General features: G+C 63.2%; 1 protein-coding gene across 1 annotated transcript; it reads right to left on the reverse strand.

The window, feature by feature from the left end:
- Nucleotides 1-601: 601 nt before the first annotated feature.
- OLFML2B (olfactomedin like 2B) lies at nucleotides 602-19,071 on the reverse strand. Its single transcript, XM_029080808.1, has 8 exons — nucleotides 18,913-19,071; nucleotides 17,767-18,030; nucleotides 16,642-16,749; nucleotides 10,339-10,524; nucleotides 7,801-8,032; nucleotides 5,745-6,254; nucleotides 2,343-2,519; nucleotides 602-1,594 (listed from the first exon to the last, which is right to left on the reverse strand). Exons 1-8 carry the CDS (start codon nucleotides 19,069-19,071, stop codon nucleotides 993-995), a joined length of 2,238 nt encoding a protein of 745 aa, XP_028936641.1. The 3' UTR covers nucleotides 602-992.
- Between the last annotated feature and the right edge of the window lie 982 nt (nucleotides 19,072-20,053).

Below are 20,053 nucleotides of genomic sequence, written 5' to 3' on the forward strand. Positions count from 1 at the left end.
CTTGCAGAGGCGCTCCCCCAACCCTTCCCGGGACCCCTCTTTCCCCGGGCCGGCCCGGGGGGGACAGGGGACCTCCAGGAGCCGGGGGATACTCATCTCGGAGCGTCCGGCTCGAGGATGACCCGAAGCGGACCCATCCGGCTCCAGGGTCACCGCCAGACCAGGTAGTCAGAGCCCCTGCCCCTCTGCGGAATGGGATGTGGGCGAATTTCCACGTGGCTCCGAAGGCGCAGAGCCGGGCCTCGCCCTGGGCACCACCGGGCCTTGGGGAGCTCCATAGGTGCCCACGGTGAACCCCTAAAAGCCGGCCCAGAGGAAAATGGCTGCTGTGAGGCCCGGGTGGGTGGGCCGGGGGAGAGGAAACGGGGGGCCGGAGAACAGGGCCCTCTTGTTCCGTTCTTCCACACAAGGGACCACTGTCTTCCTGCAGGAACCATCCAGTGTAGTCAGGGTGACCCGGGCTCCCGGAGGTGGGGTCGGCACTTCCCGGGGCAGAGGGCAGACCCCATCCCACATCCCGCCGCCATCCCTCATCTGCCTGACCCGAGACCCCCAGCGCCACAGCTGGACAAAGTCTCTTGGGTCTGAGCTCAGCACAAAGTCCATTTTTCATTCTGTTTTATTTCTTTTTGTTAAAAAAGGCATTTTCCTGTGTGGCTTTTTTTTTTTTTCGGCCAGTCCAATACAATGTTCAGTTTTTGTGGTTAAAGGGGAAGTGGGGGGAGCGTGACCCTGTCCTCCCTCTGCTCCCTCCCGTCTCCTCGAGAGCCTAGGAAATCTCCTTCGTCCGGTCTGGGGAGAGGGGAGGGGGCCGGGGGAAACCGTGTGAGGGAGGCAGAGACCAGCATGTGGGTGGATCGATCTACAATCCATCTGTACGGAATCATACTGTTATCATTAATATCTTTTTTCCTCTTTCCTCGGTTTTTTAATTCAAGACCCCCAACCCGCCCGAGCAGGGGGCCGAGGGCCCCGGGACAACCCCGGCGTGGTCAGTAGGCGAAGATGACGTGGTAGTTGACCTGGTGGCCGTTGTCCCACGCGTAGAGGAGCCGGTCCTTGGGGTTGTAGTCGATCTGGGTGGTGAAGGAGTAGCGGTTCTCGAAGAGCAGGCGCGGGGCCATCTGTGTGTTGGTGTGGGTGTCGAAGGCGTAGGAGATGTTGGCTTGGCGCTGGTCGTAGCTGTCCACGGCGTACAGCACCCCGCAGATGACGAAGCAGTGGCCGTACAGGTTCCGCCGCAGGCCCGTTCGCCACGTGGTCTCCTTGTGCGTGGACAGGTCGCCGGCGTGGAGCTTGGTCAGCACGACGACCTCCTGGCCAAAGCCCTCGTCGTCCAGGGCCGGGTAGACGAGCCACAGCCCGTTCTCGTCCACGGCGAAGTCCACGTCCGAGTGGCCTTGTCCCCGCCGGGGCGTGGCCTCCTCGTAGGCCATGTCGTGCAGCATGGCCCAGGCCGCCACGTAGCGCTGCTTCAGGTCGTACTTGATGATGTTGCGGGTGGAGGCCCGGTTGTAATAGAAGGCCCCGCTGTAGACCACGTGGCCGGTGCCGACCCAGTTGTAGGGGAGCTTGTAGGAGTTGCTCCAGCGGCCTGCGGGAAGAGGAAGCGAAAAGACACGCCGTCAGTACCGGAGCCTCCCATCGACACGGTCCCCACGGGTCGGGGTGGGTCCGTGGAGAGGCTGGGTCACCGAGGGAGAGGCGGGAGCGGTGGGTGGTCTGTACCGGATCGCCGCGGGAGAGTCAGCGACGGAGAGGGGGGAGACGGAGGTGTCGGATGGGTCTGTGCCGATCACTGGAGGGGAGGGAGGGAGAGGGGGAAGCGGGGTGTGGGATGGTCAGTGGCGGATCTCTTGGGGAGAGTCGGGGATGGGGGACGGTCCGTGCTGGCTCACTGGGGAAGAGTCAGGGAGGGAGAGGGGAAGAGTCGGGCATGTTGGTGGTCCATTTTTGACCTCGAGGTGAGTGTCCAGGTGGGCCACCGGCACCTGGATCCTCCCGGTATCTTGGGGCCATTGCCGGAGCCAGAGTCCTACGCTGGACAGGGGCGGTCATGGTGGGGGCGGAGGGCGCTGCAGAGGGTCTTAGGTTCTTACACGGTGTCCTGTGCTCAGGCCACAACTCCATCTGTGGCCCAGCCATTTCCATCAGGGGACCCAGACCGCCCCCCCGCCCCCCGGCTCGTCCCCAAACCTCCTCCACCTTCCGAGACCTGCAGGTGTCTGAGTGGCACCTCGCTGCTCCCCCGACCCAGAGGACAGGGTGGGCAGGCAGGCGAGGGCGGAAGGAGGGGGACCGGCCCCAGTCAGGCGCCCGCCCCGGGCAGCACAGCCCCGTACCCTGCTTGAAGCTCTCCAGGTTCCGGAACTCCACCAGCGTGTTTCCGACGTAATTGTTGGTGATGTAAATGCGCTCATCCTGGGCCAGGGCGTCCTTCATCCACGCACCCTCGTTGTGCCCGTAGGTGTTCTGGGTGGTCGGGCCCGTGATGGTGGACAGCGTGTCCTTGCAGCGACCTGTGGGCAGCCACGGCGGTTTTCAGCGTGAGCGGCGACGAGGAGCGAGGGACCCGGGCACTCTGCGGGGCGGGCTCGGGCCCCGCGGCCTCAGACGGCCCCGGCGGCGGGGTCGGACACCCGCTCTGGGTGTCCTCAGGGCGGGGGGATGGTGGTGGACCCCCGTTCCCCGGGCCCTACCGTTCACGGGTCAAGGGCCCGGCACCCAGCAACGGAGTCTGAGCTTGGGCCCACCCGGGGGGGCCCCCAAAGCAGAAATCGGAGCAAAGGTCAGAGAGCAGCCAGTCACACCAAGAAACAATCTGGACCGGAGCGAAGAGCCACTACTGCCCAACTGCTGGGGTTCTCCCCCTGCAGATGCCTGAGATGTGCTCCTTCCCCCACAGGGCCGCTCCAGGAGGGCCCCCCGCCCGCAGGGGAGAGGTCTGACTGAGGATGGGCAGAGGCGGGTGAGGTATCAGGCCCCGGGGGCGGCGCCCGGGACAAGGTGGAAGATGCGCACAGTGTTGGCGGGGCGGAGCCCGTGGGTCCTGACCGACCGTGGGGCCGGGCCTTGAGGGCCTTCGCTGGGCAGTGCCCGGGTCAGCTGGACGGCATGAGCCGGCTCCCGGGCCGGCGGGGCTGAGCGCCAGAGTCCCCGCCTCCCTCGCCCACCAATCCAACCTTCCAGCCGGTCCCCGCCCCGGCGGCCTCAGAGCCCCGAGCGACAGACGGGGAAGAGCCTCCCCGGCCATTCCCTGCCCCGACCCCGCTGCTGTCCAGCTGGCCACGTCCGTCAGCCTTGGTGGGGCCGACCTGCCGTGGCGGGGGCGGTCAGAGGGACGGCCGACCTACGCGGTCCGGGCGCCAGAGCTGGGGCAGGATGGCGCGGGACGCGAGGTCCCGGGCCAGGAAGGGGAAGGGGCCGGCTCTCCGAGTGGGGCCACGAGCTGGCCCTTGAGGGTGGAATGCGGGATCCGTGCTGCCCTCCAGAACCCCTGCCTCTCTCTCTTTCCCCCGACCCCGGACCCCACAGCTCAGCCCGCCAGGGCCCTTGAGGGGGAGTGTGCCAATTAATTATATTTATTGAGCACTCACCGTATGCAGAGCACTGTACTAAGTGCTTGGGAGAGTACAAGAGAACGAAGTTGGGGCCAGCCACGGGCAACGTGCTAGAGGGGCGCGGACTGGAGGTCTGGGCAAGCCACCCTCCACCCAAGGAGCTGAGTGCCCGAGCCCAAATCCGGCTCCACCGGGGCTCGTGCCGCAGAGAGGGCCAGAGGACGGCGGGTTTGTGGATTCTGGGAAATGTCTCTGCAGGAGAAAATGCTCCTCTCCCTCTCCCTTCCCCCGATCGTTGTTGGGGAGTGGGGGGCTGCGGGAGGGCTTCACACCCTGGCCAACAGCCGGGAGGAGGTGCCCAGTGCCCAGCGGAAGGGGAACGTGAGGAGACCCTCTCCCTCCCCCAGGAGGCTGGACAAAGGGGAAGGAGGCTGCGGGCCGGTGGCTCCGGGCCTGGCCGAGGCCGGCCACGGGGGCTGCTTCCCGGCATGTTTCCCTGCCGGTCTGTGGGTTTTGCATTCCTCTCCTCTGAGCTCAGGCGGCCTGCGGGCGCGCGGGCGTGGGTGTGCACGTGCAGGGTCGTGCACGCGGGCCGGGTGCGTAGGTGTGCCTGTGCCCGCCACTCGCCCACTTGGCCCCCGCAGCGCCCCGGACCCTTTGACCCTGGCTAGGGCTGAAGAGAGCGATGGGACGAGCCACCCGAATGAGAGGATGGCCACCTGCGCCCGGCCTGGGACCGGACCTCCGTCAGGCGCGGGGGTTGACCGGACCTCCATCGGAGAGAGAGAGAGAGAGAGTCTGTGTGTGTGGTGTGTGTTGAGGGGGAGATGGCACTGACCCAGGGGGTGGTTTTAGGGGCGGGGACAGAAGGGGCGTCGGGCTGGGAAAGGGACTGGCTCGGGAGCAGCGGCAGGGTGGTTTAGGGGCGGGGACGGAGGGGGGTTGGGCCGCCCTGGCCCCACAGGACCCCACCGGAGCCGCACGCAGGGCTCATTCCCAGCAGCTGAGCTCATTGTTCGGAACAATCAAGTGGGAGTTGCCGGCAGCCCCGGCCGCCCCCAGCGAGCGGAGAGAGCGAGAGACGGATAGATGGACAGAGACGGAGAAGGCGCGAGGTTACGGCGGAAACTTGGGGCCCGTCTGGCTCGGAGCCACCGGGACCCCGCTCCTTCTCCACCACCCCCTTCTCTCGGAAACATTATCCAACCTCGGCTTCACTGACCGTCCTCTCCTGGATCTCCTCCTATCTCTCTGGCCGCTCGGTCTCTTTCGGGGGCTCCCCCTGGGCCTCCTGCCCCCTAACTGGGCGAGTCCCTCAAGGCCCATTTCTGTATCCCCTTCTATTCTCCATCTACATCCACGCCCTTGGAGAACTCATTCTCTCCCATGGCTTCAACTACCATCTCCATGAGGATGACTCCGGCCCTGATCTCTCTTCTCCGCAGTCTCACAATCTCCTCCTGCCCTCGGGACATCTCTACTTGGGTATCCTACCGACGCCTCGAATGTAATACGTCCAAAACACAACTCTGTATCTTCCCACCCAAACCCTGTCCTCCCCATGACTTTCCCGTCGCTGTAGGCAGCATCGCCAGTCTCCCTGTCTCACAACGTTGGCGTTATCCTCGACTCGTCTCCCACTCAACCCAGCTGTTCAATCCGTCACCAGTTTCTTTCAGTTCAACCCTCACGACGTCGCTAAGATCCACCCTTTCCTCTCCATCTGAACTGCTAGCGTGTTAATCCCAGCACTTATCCTATCCTACCTTGATGACTGCATCATCCTCCTCGCTGAGCTCCCTGCCTCCCGTCTCTCCCCACTCCAGCCCCCTCCCGCCCCCCCCCAACCTTCCCAAGAAGCAGCACGGCGTAACGGATAGAGCGCGGGCCCGGGAACCGGAAGGTCGCGGGTTCTAATCCCGGCTCTGCCTCTTGTCTGCTGTATGACCTCGGGCAACTCACTTCACGTCTCTGGGCCTCAGTTACCTCATCTGTAAAATGGGGACTGAGACTGTGAGCCCCATGGGGGACAAGAACTCTGTCGAACTTGATTTGCTTGTATCCACCCCAGCGCTCGGTACACGGTAAGCGTTTAACAAATATCGCTATTATTATTATTCTCACTCACCACCTCTTCTCCCACCCCAGCCACAAGAGACGGGGCCCAGGGTCGGGACAACTCACCGATCACGTGCCTGATATCTTCCTCTTCATCCTCCTCGTCCTCGTTCGGCGCGGGGGCGCCCGAGGGGCTGGCCTCTGCCGGCGGCGACTCCGGCCCGGTGGCCGTAGAGTCGTTGGCCACGGAGGCCGGGTTGCCCGCCCCGGTGGTGGAGGGAGGAGGCGAGGCGGTGAGGAACCCGGGGGCCTCGGTTCCCGGGGTTTCCCGGGCGGCGGTCCGGGCCGCCGCCGTCGCCGGCCCGTCGGCTTCGGGACCGGGGGTCCCAGGAGGGCCGGCGAGTCGCTCCGGGGAAGCGGTGGAGTCCGGCCTCGCCCCCACCGAGGGCTGCGGGGAGGCCGGGGCCGTCGAGGCCGACCCCGCCTGGGCGCCACCGTCGCCTGGGGTCTCCGGGGTGCGATCGGTGGTGGCCCCCGCCACGGCACTCCCGGTGGGGCGGGCGGACGGGCGGTGTCGCAGGAGCTGTTCTTCGATCAACAGGTCTATCGTGTTGTCTCCGCTGAAGAGCTCGTCTGCTGCCGGGAAGGGGAAGGTGGATGTCGCCATTACGGGTGGAGGAAAGAGACGGAGGAGTTTGAGGGCAAAGTCCCAGAGGGAAAAGCCAGAATTCACGCCGGGGCGGGGGGGGGAGTGTCTTCCCTTTGTGGAGCTGCCTCACCGATGACGTCTGACTCGCAGCCGGGTTTCCTGGAGCCTCCCGAGGGAAGATGCCCACCCGGAAGACCCAAGCAGGGCTCTTACTAGGTCCAGATCTTAATTCTGGCCCCGACGGGGCCACCGGGGCACTTGCAGAGACCGGGTTCTGTTTGCCCCTCTGGGCACCCACTCGCATGCTGACAGATGGACCGTCCACCACCACTGACTCTCTCCCGGTGACCCAGCACGGACCGTCCAACACACCTAACTCCCTTCTCCACCCCTGACTCTTCCCCCAGTGACCCAGAAGGAACCATCCCACACCCCTGCCTCTCCTCTCCATCCCTGACATTCCCCCAGTGACCCAGCACGGACCATCCCACACCCCTGCCTCTCTCCTCTCCCTCCCTGACTTCCCTGCCAGTGTGTCTCCCCTCTAGATTGTAAGGTCCTGGAGAGCGGGGATCGGGGCCGCCAGCTCTATTCTCCCAAGAGCTTAGTACAGGAGCCTAGTCAGCGCTCAATAAAAAGGCCTAATAGATAATAGTAATAATAATTGTGGTATTTGTTAAGCACTTACTATGTTCCAGGCACCGTACCAAGCGCTGGGGTGGATACAAGCGAATCGGGTTGGACACAGTCCCCGTCCCACGTGGGGCTCACAGTCTCAATCCCTATTCTACAGACGAGGTGTCCGAGGCCCAGAGACGCTGCTTCTCGCCGGAGGATTTAGGGAATGGCAATTCTGTGTTCTCCCTCTCTGTGCTCCATGTGATTCTGTAAAGTCCAACCCCATCCTCGCTCAGCCTGTGCCTCTCCCACCGCAGAGCCCGGGCCCCTTCGCCACCGTCTCTAGGGAAGCGAGGCCACCCCTAACCTCCTGAACTTCCTTCTCTGTCCCCCCTCCGGCTTCGCTGGGGGCAGGGGTGTCAAAGATGCAACATGGCCTAGCAGATAGAGCCCGGGCCTGGGGGTCCTACGGATCCGGGTTCTAATCCCGGCTCCGTCACTTGTCTGCTGTGTGACCTGGGCTAGTCGCTTCACTTCTCTGCGCCTCAGTTCCCTCAACTGTAAAATGGGGCTAAAGAGTGTGAGCCCCATGTGGGACAGGGACTGTGTCCAACCTGATTTGCTCGTAACCACCCCAGCACTTACCACAGTGCCTGGCACATAGTAAGGACTTAACAAATAGCACAATTATCATTATTGTTATTAAGCCGGGCGCAGACGTGAACACGGGCATGTGCGAAGACGTACGCGTAGGCCCGTGCCCCCTGCTGCCAAGGGAAGAACTGGGCAGGGGGTGGAGAGGAGCGACCTGCCTCCCCAGTGGCCCAGATGCCCTACCGGCTCTGGTCGACAACCCCCGTTCCCCGACCCCCCAGCCCACCCACCTCTCCCCCTCCCACCTCCCTGGACACTGACCCCGCTCCTCGATGTCGTTGTCCTCCTCGGGGACCTTGGCCTTGTAGTAAGTGACTCCCCGGATGACGGTGGGCTGGGACGCCGGCCGGCTCCGCAGGTGGATCTGCCGGGTCAGGGCCCGCCGGGGGGGCCCCGACTCGGATGGGGACGGGGGACGCGGCCGCGGGGGGTCGATGGCGTTGACCTGCTGGGAGACCGTTTCGTCCCGAAGGAACCGCTCCTCATACTGCTCCTGCGGGAGGCCGGGACAGATGTCACGCCAGAGGGCGGCGGCGTGGGGAGTGTAGGATGGCGGAGGGGAGGGGTGGACAGCGGAGGGAAGGGGTGGATGGGGGAAAGGAGAGGCGGTTGGTGGAGAGAAAGGGGTTGACGGCAGAAAGAAGGGGTGGATGTAGTCGGGAAGGGGTTGGATGGCGGAGGGCAAGAGTTGAGGAGTGGTGGGGGTGGCGAATTTGTTCCTACCCCAGAGCCCAATCAATCAACCAGTCGGCGCTAGGTACCGAGCCTCTCCCGCAGGGCCAGGCAGAGGGACCCAGGGAGCACCCACGGCTTGCGATTAAGGGGCTCGGCCCATGGCCAGGGAGCCAAGGCCAGCCCCCTCCCTCGCCCCACCCTCAACCCCGCATCCTTCGGCATCGAAACGACAGGTCCCCGCAGTCGGGGGGGACCCAGGCCGGTCCCTGCCCCAGCTGGCAGCCCACCCGGCCAGGTTTCCTGCCCGGCTAAATGGGGCCTGCCCTCTCTCTGGCAAGCGTCTGAACCCCTCCTCCTCCCTCTCTGGGCCCACCCGACCCCGCCAGGCCCGTCCCCTTCGGCCGCTCACCTTAAGGAAACGCTGCTGACGGTCTCGCCAGCCCCCGCCCCTTCCCTGACCCTTGCCCGCCTCTCCTCCGACCTCGGAGAGGAAGGGGTGAGGAGGGAGGGTTGCCCCCCGCCCCACCGCACCGTTCCCGGTTCCGGCTGGATTGCGCTTACTTCAGCAGGATGATGGATGTGGGGGTTGAAGAGAGGAGATTCAGTTTTGCTGAGCAAGGAGAAAGCAGGAATTTGGGTTTGGTGTGTGGGATTTGGTTTGCTGCTGGCCCTCCAGAAACCCTCAGCCAGCTCCCGCTCTCCTTCAGAGATGAGGGGGGAGCGGGGCCCTTCGGCCAGCCCACCGGGGCCACTGGCGGCCCAGAGCGTCTGGCCCGTGGGAAGGTTGCGGCTCAGACTGTCGGCGGCGGGCGAGGAGGAGGAGCCCGGCGTGGTGATGGGCCCGGTGGTCCCGGGAGGCTCAGAGCCGCATCCCAGGAACAGCTCGCGGTGCTGGGGCTCAGTGGCCAGCCTCGCCTTCCCTCCCCTCCCCGGGTGCGCTGCTGTTTGCGGCCCGTTGGGTCCCACCGTCCAAGAGGTCCCGTGAGGTACCTGGGGCGAGCCCACGGCTTGTAGCCGTTTAGGAAGCTGATTGTCAGTTCAACTGTGAGCCCCTTGAGGGCAGGAAGTGTGTGCTGCTGAGGGTGCCCTTAGGGAGAGAGTCAGGGCCTGGGAGTCAGAAGGACCTGGAATCTCATCCTGGCTCCGCCACTTGTCCGCTGGGTGACCTCGGGCGAGTTCATTTCTCTGGGCCTCAGTTCCCTCATCTATAAAATGGGGATTAAATCCGTGAGCCCCACGTGGGACGGGGACTGCGTCCAACCGGATTAGCCTGTATCTCCCCCAGCGCGTAGTACGGTGCCTGGCAAGTGCTTAACAGATACCATAAAAAAAAGGTCGGATTACTTATTTTTCTAATTTGGGCTATGGCATACTTATCTCAAAGGGGAGGGGACTTGAGGGGGTGCCTATAAGAGGCAGGACGGGCCAAGCAGTGGAGAGGAAGTGGTGGAGCGAGGAACGGGAAGTGGGGAGCAGAAAATGGAGTTGGGGCTGGGAGCAGCGGCAGGCAGAAGCCGTGTCGGACATGGTCTTGAGCAGATCAACAGGTCTTGCTGCCCTCCAAGACCTGCCCAGCCGGGGCACGGTGACAGGGCTGGGCCAAACCGGCTCTGGACTGAACCTTGGTTGAACCTGGGGACAGCTGACCCTGCCCATCTCCCGCTCCTTTTTTCCCTCTGCCTTCCCCCACTCACTTTTCTCGAGATAAACCCCCAGGATCCGAGCCCTCTCTGGGTCTCCCTCGGCCCACTGCGGGTAGAAGCCCACGGAAGAGGAGACCAGGAGGGTAGCGTGTGTCTCCCCACCCCGGCAGCGGTAAAATCAGTGATATTTATTGAGTGCTCACTATGTGCAGAGCACTGTACTCAGCGTTCCAGAGGATTGAAACATCACCCCCTCGGGGGGTGGCCGGCATCTGGGGTGAGGGGGCCATTCCCCCTTCATCTGCTGTGGAAGTGAGGGGGCAAGACGAATCGTCCAGGCAGGGCAGCGCCCCAGCAGCTCTCGCCCCACCACTGGCTGCTCGAAGATCCCCGGGGACCGTCCTCGGCAGACGGCGGGCGGGCCTGCCCGCACGTACTGGTGGCCGTGGCCGCGGAGCCAGGGCCCGAGCGCCGACCGTACCTCGAGGGGGGCGTAGGCCGCGGCGGCGTCTCTCTGCAAGGCGGCCCGGATGTCCGGAACGTCCCCGGTCACGTCGGCAGAGCAGTTGGCCCCGGTCCGGTTGGGCCCGGTCGGGGTCGCGTCTGGGACTTGCCCCGTGTTCTCGCTCAGCCGCTCGTTCTCCTTGGTCAGGTTTTTGGACACTTCCTAGGTTTTGGAGACTTGGTCAGGTTTTTGGAGTTGTGGGGGGGCGGTCAATTCAGTTCAATTCAATGGTATTTATTGAGGGCACGGTACTAAACACTTGGGAGAGTACAGTATAACAGTGAAGTCACCCCCAACCCACCTGGAAGCCCGGGTGACGCTGTCAGTGCCGAGAGCTAAGCGTGTCGCCCACCCCCGGGTCTGAATATTGCCAAGATTCCACCGCGGTCCTCCGTGAGCCCACAGTCAGGAGGATCCCACTTCTAGGCTGTAAGACCGACCTCTAGACTGGTGAGTCCTTTGTGGACAGGGATTGTCTCTATCTGTGCTGAACTGTACTTCCCAAGCTCTTAGTTCAGTGCTCTGCACACAGTAAGTGCTCAGTGAATACGACTGAATGAATGAATTCTGTCACCGTCGGGGGAGATCAGGGCTGCAGAGCTGGTGGGCGTGGGACAGAGGGCAGGGATCAGGAGCAGAGGGGAGCGGAGGGAGCAGGGGGTGGGAGATTTCAGCCGTCACCAGCTCTGCTGCCCCCGGGGCAAGGGATCTGTCTGTATGCATGTGTCTGAATCGGTATGTCTGGGGCAGGGGGCGGTTTGTGTGCACATCCGTGTGTGTGTTGACAAAGGTCTGACTCCCTGCACCTCCATCTCCCCATCCTTTTCCCTACAACCCTACCCACACACTTTGCTCCTCTAATGCCAACCTACTCACCGTACCTCCATCTCGTCTACCTCACCATCAACCTCTCACCCATGTCCTGCCTCTGGCCTGGAATGCCCTCCCTCCTCTCCCCGCCTTCAAAGCCTTATCGAAGGCACATCTCCTTCAAGAGGCCTTCCCTGATTTAGTCCCCCTTTCCTCTTCTCCCACTCCCTTCTGCGTCGCCCTGCCTTGCTCCCTTTATTCATCCCCTGTCCCAGCCCCACAGCATTTATGTACATATCTGTAATTTATTTATATTGACGTCTGTCTCTCCCACTAGACTGTAAGCTCGCTGTGGGCAGGAAATGTCTTTTTTTTGGTTTAATGTACTCTCCCAAGCGCTTAGAAAAGTGCTTTGCACAGAGTAAGCGGCCAATAAACATGACTGGATAAATTAATGAATGAATGCAGCACATTCCGGGGCTCTCTGGGCCACTGGAGGAGAATTATCCCAGTAGCAACACTTGGGCTTTTTGTCGGGACCTGGTACACCTTAAACTGGAACCGGTCGGATGCCCACGTGAGGAAGGCAATCGTGACGGACACGTCGTCGTCACTAATCGGGACAACATTCCCAGGTAGACTGGAATCCCATACGGGACTGGTGAAGTCCCTGGGCGGCCCCGGGGAGAGGGTGTCAGTGAGTTCTAGACTGTAAAACTGTAAGTCCTGTGTGGGCAGGGATTGTCTCTCTTTACTGCTGAATCGTACTTTCCAAGCGCTCAGTACAGTGCTCTGCACACAGTAGGCGCTCTGTAAATACGATCGAATGAATGCATGAATGAATGAGTTGGGTGGGACTGCGAATGGAGGACGATGAACCTAGCAAGGCGGAGCTGGACCCGCGGGGGCCCAGGAACTGGGGCTGGTTTGGGCCTCTCTTCTAGAAAGGAGGAGGAAAGAAGCTTTCTGGGGTCATTTGCACTTCCCGTTGATCAAGATTTCGGCGGTCACAAGTTTTGCATGGGGCCTCGCAGGCAGCTGATGGGGTAGGCTCTCACCTCCCACTCAGTTCTCGGGATTGGCCATGCCCCCGATCGGGGTGAGGGGAGGAGTCCCATTCTCTCAAGAGTCTGGGTACCAACGCCTGGCCAATCGGGACAGAGAGACTCTGCCCACCCTGTCCCCCCAGGATAGGGGGGTGCTGTTGTTTCTTCTCTCATTTGCCCCTTTCCTGCTCATCACAATCAATCGATAGTATTGATTGAGTGCCAATGATGTGTGGAATGCTAAACTAGGCACTCGGGAGAGCACAGTAGACGAAATCCCTGCTGCCCCCAATCTACTGGGTGCAGAGCCCTGTACTGAGCACTTGAGAGAACAGAGGAAGAAGCCACAATCCCTGCCTTCGGGAGACTTCCCTCCCAAACCACAATTACTCAGTTTGTCCAAAACCTTCCGTACGGCACCTTGCCAAAGGCCTAAAAAGATCCAAGTATTTCCCGTTCATTTGTTCCCTTGCCTGCTTGACCCCGTCACGGAGTCCAAACAGTCAGAGACTGACGATCTCCCCCGATGGAGCCTGCTATCTTCTCCTACCTACTGCCTTTGAGGGCCCGGGCTCGGGTAGAGTCGACCGGCTGGCTTGAGACAGAGGTTAGGCACGCCACTCTGTACTCCCGCCGTGACCGCTGGACCCTTTTGTGCGCGAGGCCTCGGTTATCTGCCAGTCCACTGATGTGGGGCTATTTGTATATATTTTCGTTACCCTATTTATTTTGTTAATGAATTGTACATCGCCTTGATTCTATTTAGTTGCCATTATTTTTATGAGATGTTCTTCCTCTTGACGCTGTTTAGTGCCATTGTTCTCGTCCCCGATTAGACTGTAAGCCCGTCAAACGGCAGGGACTGTCTCTATCTGTTGCCGACTTGTTCATCCCAAGCGCTTAGTACAGTGCTCTGCACATAGTAAGCGCTCAATAAATACTATTGAATGAATGAATATTTGTGATAATAGGCCGCACAGTTCATGGGGACTTCACACCTGCTGAAGCCGGGCGAGGCGGGAAGTTGGGGTGGCCCAGTTCTCGGTGGACTGGCCGAGGGAGCGGAACGAGCTGGGTATTGAGAAGGCCCTCAGTAACGATAACTGTAGTATTTGTTAGGTTCTTATTATGTGCCAAACACCGTCCTGAGCACTGGGATAGATACACGATAATCAAGTCGGGCACAGTCTCTGTCCCACGCGAGGCCCACCGTCTAAAGGAAGGGGAGAGCAGATATTTAATCCTCATTTTACAAGGGAGGCCGCTGAGGCACCGAGAAGTTAAGTGACTTAAAGTCCCACAGAAGGAAAGGAGCAGCACTGGGATCAGAACCTAGGTCCCCTAACTCCCCATCCTGTGCTCTATCCCCGTGGCTGCGCTGCTTCTCGCTAAGGTACGCTGACCCAGTGTGTTTATGCGGATATGCAGAGAAGCAGCGAGGCTCAGTGGAAAGAGCCCGGGCTTGGGAGTCAGAGGTCATGGGTTCGAATCCCGGCTCTGCCACTTGTCAGCTGTGCGACTGTGGGCAGGTCACTTCACTTCTCTGTGCCTCAGTGACCTCATCTGTAAAATGGGGATTAGTTGTGAGCCTCACGTGGGACAACCTGATTACCCTGTGTCTACCCCAGCGCTTAGAACGGTGCTCTGCACATAGTAAGCGCTTAACACATACCACCATTATTATATGAGTGGGCCGAGTGCCGAGGTGCACGCACAGACAGGGTGAGGACACCACTGTGACCCGCGCACTGAGGACCCCAGGTGGGGAGCGCAGGGGGAGGAGAGTGCCCGGGCTGCGGGACCCCTGGGGAGCCGGTCAAGGAGGTCCGGGGGGGACGGAGCCGAGCCCACACCGTTCCCATCTTTGCAGAAAGATCCATCTGCCGGCCCCTTCCCTGGCCAACAGATGTGACCCTTCAGGCCGACAGCCCCAGCCGTCAGAGAACCATTCCCCTGGCTCCGGGCGGGCCACGCCAGCTGACACCTGTCCTCTGCACCTGCCGGGGGGCCAGGGAAGAGTCGGCTGAGCCAGCTGTTCGCAGAGACCCGGGATCCCACTGAGCTGGCAGCTGCAGGCCGAGGGTGCGGGAGGGCTGCCCGGCTTCCACACTCCGGCCCAGACGCATCCCGTTCCCTCGCTGTTTCCCGGAATTCCCTTCAGCACCCCTGGACCCTGGGCCAGGCACACTTTCCCCTTCCTCGTCGTTTCCCGGAATCTCCATCTCGACCCGGGGACCCCGGCCCCCAGCTCCGCCCGCGGTTGGTGCTGACACCCGCCCACCCTCCTTCCTTCCAGAAAACCTCTCCTGCCCTCACGTTTGGGGAGCTTCCTTGTCCTTCCCCAGAGTTTTCTTGCTGATCCCTTGCTGTCCCTCTCCTCCAACCAATAATAATAGGAATTATGGTACTTGTTAAGTGCTTACTGGGTGCCAAGCACTCTTCTAAGTCCTGGGGTAGATACAAGTTAATCAGGTTGGAGCAAATAATAATAAGGATGATACTTGTTAAGCCCTTACTATGTGCCAAGCACTGTTCTAAGGGTTGAGGTAGATACAAGGTCATCAGTTGTCCCATGAGGGGCTTCATCCCCATTTTACAGATGAGGGAACTGAGGCCCAGAGGCGTTGAGTGACTTGTCCGAGGTCACATAGCAGACATGTGGCAGAGCGGGGATTAGAACCCAGGTCCTTCTGGCTCCTAAGCCCGTGATCTATCCGCTAAGCCACGCCACTAAGCCGTCTCCCGGGAAGGTGGCTCTAAGCTTCTCCCACCGCGCCCCCCCGGCCCCCAGCTGCCGGCGGAGAAGAAACAGCTGCCCGAGGAAGGGGAGGCGCCGGGCCGGGGGCCCCGACGGGTCAGAGAGCCGGCCCGGCTGCTAGGGCCCGGACAGAGCCCGGTAAGGTTTCGGCTGCTCAGCAGGCTCTGGGGAATCGCATCCACGGCTCCGGCTGGTTGTGTCCTCTCTCTCTCCCTGCCACGGGGTCGCTCTTGGGAGGTGGAGCGGCCCGACCCTAACCGGGACCCCCTTCGCCGTCCCCGTCCAGGCGCCCCATGGAGCCGGTCCTGAGCCGGGTGGACGGTGGGCCTGGCCTAGGCTGGCCCCGCTGGCGGACCCCGGGGAGGGAAAACGTCAGGCCGCAGCCGATCCGCCAGCCAGTTCTCCTCCTCCCGCGGCAGCGACCCTCAGGCGCTCGCAGTCGGGGGACGGGGAAGGGCGGGAGCAATGGGTTTTCCATCGGTCTGGGCGGAGCGGGGGCAGGAGCAGAGACCCATCATAAATCCAGGCTCGGCTTCAACCTCGGATGTCTTGCTGTCGGCTCCGTCTGGCGGGGGCCGTCACCTCCCCCCCACCAAGTACACTCACACGCAGGCGCACACGTTCCCTGACCCCAAGATGATATATCCTGTGCTCTCTTGACCAGAATGTCCCCCACCCCACCAGCTGACCCCCTTCTCTTGCCCGGCCTCCGTGGGGCCCCCGCCGCCCGGGCAGACCCCCGAGCGGCGGCCTCTCCTTGAGGCCCGTAACGTTTGCTGGACCGACGAGTCTGTTTCCATTCCCGGCAGCCCTGCCTTCTCCATCAGCACAGGGAAACCCAGCGGCACAAGCCCAGACCCAGACGTCTGGATTTCGACTTAGCACGTGGCTCTCCTCGGACAGGGCCATGCTCCTCCTCCTCCTCCTCCCCTTCCAAACCACCAGGTCCACATTAGCACGTTTCAACGCGGCCAAGACCATCTCAAATCCCTGCCAGTCTCCCTGCTGCCCGGGGCTTTGGGTGGGAGCAAGTGGAGGACTCTGTCTGGGCAGTGGCTGAGTTTGACACTGACCGACCCACTGTGACAGCCCCCTCAGCCCCCGGGAAGGAACAGGCCTGGCCTCACCGATGCTTTAAAAGCAGCCTCAGCCCTTCGACAAGCATCCTGAGCCAAGGTCGAGGGCCCGCTCCTCCCCGCTCCTCTTCCTCCTCCTGCTCCTCTCACTCCTCCTCCCACTCCTCTCATTCTCCTCTTGCTCCTCCCCAAACTGCAGAGGCCTGGGAGTTTTCTGGAGGTAGTATCCGGGGACGCTCCGTGGGGAGGAAGAGGATTCGGACGGGCAGAGGGCAGTGGTCTGGTCGCAAGTGCTTAATACAGTGCTCTGCACACGGTAGATTGTAAATTTCCTGTGGGCAGACAGTGTGTCTGTTATCATACTCCCCCGGTGCTCTGCACATAGCAGAGGCTCAGTGAACGCTATCAGTTGGTCGACTGAGTTGGTTCTTCCAGAAGCTGAGGACCTTTTGGCTCACACTACCGGTCAAGCACTCCCTCCCCCACATCCTTGCGCTACCGGAGGACTCACCGGGGTCCGCTTCCCCCGGCCAGGAAGGCGAGGCCCAAACGGGCCACGGTCTGCACACGAGACCGGGATCTGCCTTACCTCCTCCAGTCTCTCCACCCGCCCCACCAGTTTCGACGTGACCGAGTGCAGCTTCAGGAGGTCCAGGCCGTAGAACGCCCCCTCCAGCAGATCGATGACCGTGGAAAGCTGGGGAGGGAAGACCGCGCTTTCGTCATCCCGCCGGAAGGGTCCGCGACGCGGACCCGGTGCTCCCCGCGGGCCCGCCCGGGAGATGCCGAATCCGGCGGCGGAGCCCCCACCCCGATGTCCCGGCTGGCCGGCGTGCCCCTGGCACACCCCGGCACCTGCCGCGGCTTCTCACACGGGAGAAAGCCTTTTCCTCCCTCAGGGGGATTTGAGAGTTTGTACATTTCCATATGTGAAATATGAGGCTGGAACAGGCCCCGTGGCCGGCCGGCCACGCGGGCCGAGGAGCTCACACCTGGGCTCAGAGCAGGCGCCCAGCTGGTCAGCCGACGGAAGGGGCAGGGAGGGACGGAGGAAGAGAGGGGAGCCAGCGAACCCCCTGGGGAAGTGAGTCAGGCGAAGCCAAGGAGGGCTGAAGCCAGCCTACCCCAAATATTCAGAGGTCAACCAGGAGTGGGAGCAGAGAGCCGTCTCCCCGGGGCGGGGCGAGGGGACGGGGCTGTTGTTGAGGGACCGGGGGAGAACAAAAAATCCCAGGGGCCCAGACAGACAGACGGCCTTAGAAAGATTGTTCCGGTCCTGACCGGAAGGAGCTGCCCAGAGAACTGCTGGTGGACCCGGACTTGTCCCCGCCGAGGGGATCTGGGCAGGGGACCGGCGGGGGGGGGGGGGGGGCGTCCCCTGGCCGGTCCCCGGGAACATTCCCAGGCTGGGTCCCCCATCGGACTGGGCACCTTCTTCTCTTCAGAGTCGTCCGGGGCCAGGGGATGGGACCCGGCCTTGCCCCCGCTGGCGGCATAGACACTAGGGGATGGGGACAGCGGTCTAGCCAGTGAAAACTGACCTCCCAACCCGCTTCCTCCCCGGGTGGACCCATCCTGTTCCACCGCCCGCGGCCCCAGCACGCCCTACATCTAAGCAGCCCCTCCGGGCCCAACTGGGAACCTCCGTGCCCCCATCCCCCCTACTCTGACTTGGTTTCCCGCCCTAGCCGGCCGCGGGGACGGCAGCCGGTACCTTGAGGTCCCGGCCGTCGGCCTCCCGCAGCTTCTTGAGGCGGTAGTCCCCCTCGCAGGGGTTGAGGGCCGAAGGGGGTGCGACGCAGGCACACTTGCAGTCGGGGCCGGAGGTGATGGTCTCCACGGTGTAGGTGTCTTCGGTCCGCGGCGCGCCCCGGCCCATCCTCTGGCAGGCGCCGCGGTCCAGCGGCCGCACCACGCACTTACAGCGGCAGTCCGTCCCCTCGGACACGGCCTTCACCTTGTCGTAGTCCCCCAGCAGCTGGTCCCCGGGGCCGCGGAAACACACACGCACACAGAGACGGGCAGAAGGGAGACGCACGGACCCGGGGTCAGCGGCCCGTCTCGGGGTTAGCTCCGGAAGGCGTCCGTTCGACCCGCCCTCGTCCCCTCGGCCACGACGCGGGATTCGGGGCCGGGGAGAGGGGAAGGCCCGGCTTTCTGCCGGAGAGGGTGGTGCGGCCCAGGTCCGGGGGTCTGTCCCTCCATCGGCCCCCGCCGCCCCTTCCCCACCCTCCATCCCGAGGCCAGGAAATCCCCGTTTCCCGGGAAATCCCTGTCGGCCGTTGAGGCCGCGGGACGGGGAGAGCGGCCTGTGCCCTCACCTGCCCGGGGGTCAGAGGGTCTAGCCGACCGTCCCTCCGGGACCCGGTGGGGGGGGTTCCCAGATCCCGGGGGTCTCCCCCCTACCGGGATCCCCGACCTCCCTAGGGATCCCCGACCTCCCTAGAACTCGGGCCTCGGGGAGGGCGACCTCAGGCGACCCGAGGGGGCCCGACCGTGCGGGTCTGGGGGTGTGGGAGGAGTCAGGGGAGGGGCGCCCGAAGAGGGGCGAGGGGAGTTGGAGGGACACGTAGGGAGGGGTTCGCTCGCGTCCGGCCCGGCGCTTAGGACGGCGCCCGGCAGGCAGCGAGCGCTCGACCGACGTGTGACTTTGTGCCCAAGTCTTCGACTGGGTGACTCTGGGCAAGTCGCTTGACTTGTCTGGGCCTCGGTTCCCTCATCTGGAAGATGGGGCCGAAAACTGTGAGCCCCGCGGGGGACCACCCGATGACCTCGTACCCCCCGGGCGCTCAGACCAGTGCTTGGCAGAAGGCGAGCGCCCACCGACCACCACCGTCCTTCTTATTCCCAGCAAGCCTACCTGGGAGAGGACGTTCTCCTGATTGTCCGCCTCGTTCTGCAGCGGCGACTCCTCCTCCGGGGGGCCGTCGGGGGGCCGGGGGGGCGGGGGCGCCGACCCCCAGCACCAGGACACCACCAGGACGTAGCAGCAGCCGCCGAGGACCAGCGGCCTGGCCATGGGGGCCACGGGGAAGGGGGGAGGGCGGGGAGGTCCCGGGGTCCCCGCTCCGGGGCTGGGGGGGCTCTGGGGGGGGAGGGTCCCCCTTCGCTCGGGGGGGGGGGCGCCTTGAGTCAGGGGCGGGGAGGGGCTCCGGGCATCTCCGTGCGGGCCCGGGGGGCGCGACGGCGGCTCTGCCTGGGCTCCGGCTCCCGGGGAGGAGAGGCAGCGGGAGGAGGAGGAGGAGGAGGAGGAGGAGGAGGAGGAGGAGGGGGGCGGGTGGTTTTGGGGGGTGGGGCGGAGCCTCCCGCGGGGGCCGCGGGGGCAGGCGGAAGCTCCGACCCTCGGCTTCCACGGGCCGGACTCCGGGGAGGGGGCAGGCCCACCTTCGGCAGAATGCCGCGGCTAGGCGCCAACCACTCTTCTAAGCGCTGCGGTAATCGTAATAACGTCGGTAGCCGTTAAGCGCTCACTATACGCAGAGCACTGTTCTGAGCGCTGGGGGAGATCCGGGGCCATCAGGTGGTCCCACGGGAGGCTCGCCGGCTTCAGCCCCGTTCGACAGGCGAGGGAACTGAGGTGGCCAGGAGGTCATCAGGTGGTCCCACGAGGGGCTCTCAGTCTTCACCCCCATTTGACAGATGAGCGAACCGAGGCCCAGAGGGGCGAAGTGGCTTGCCCGAGGTCTCCCGGCGGCGGAGCCGGGGTCAGAACCCAAGTCCTCCGACTCTCGTGCCCGGGCTCTTGCCACTGGGCCCCATTGTCTCTCCGTGGCGGAGCCGGGATCAGAACCCGCGTCCTTTGACTCTCGTGCCCGGGCTCTCGTCACCGAGCCGACCTTGCGCACAGAGGATGCGGGAATCCGTTAAACGCCTACTGTGGGCCGAGCACCGTTCTAAGCGCCGGGGGTAGATACGAGGTCAGCAGGTTGTCCCACGTGGGGCCCACGGTCCTTCATCCCCATTTTGCAGATGAGGGAACTGAGGCCCAGAGAAGTGAAGCG

The sequence above is a fragment of the Ornithorhynchus anatinus genome, chromosome 16, assembly GCF_004115215.2.
Source record: "Ornithorhynchus anatinus isolate Pmale09 chromosome 16, mOrnAna1.pri.v4, whole genome shotgun sequence".
Lineage (NCBI taxonomy): Eukaryota > Metazoa > Chordata > Mammalia > Monotremata > Ornithorhynchidae > Ornithorhynchus > Ornithorhynchus anatinus.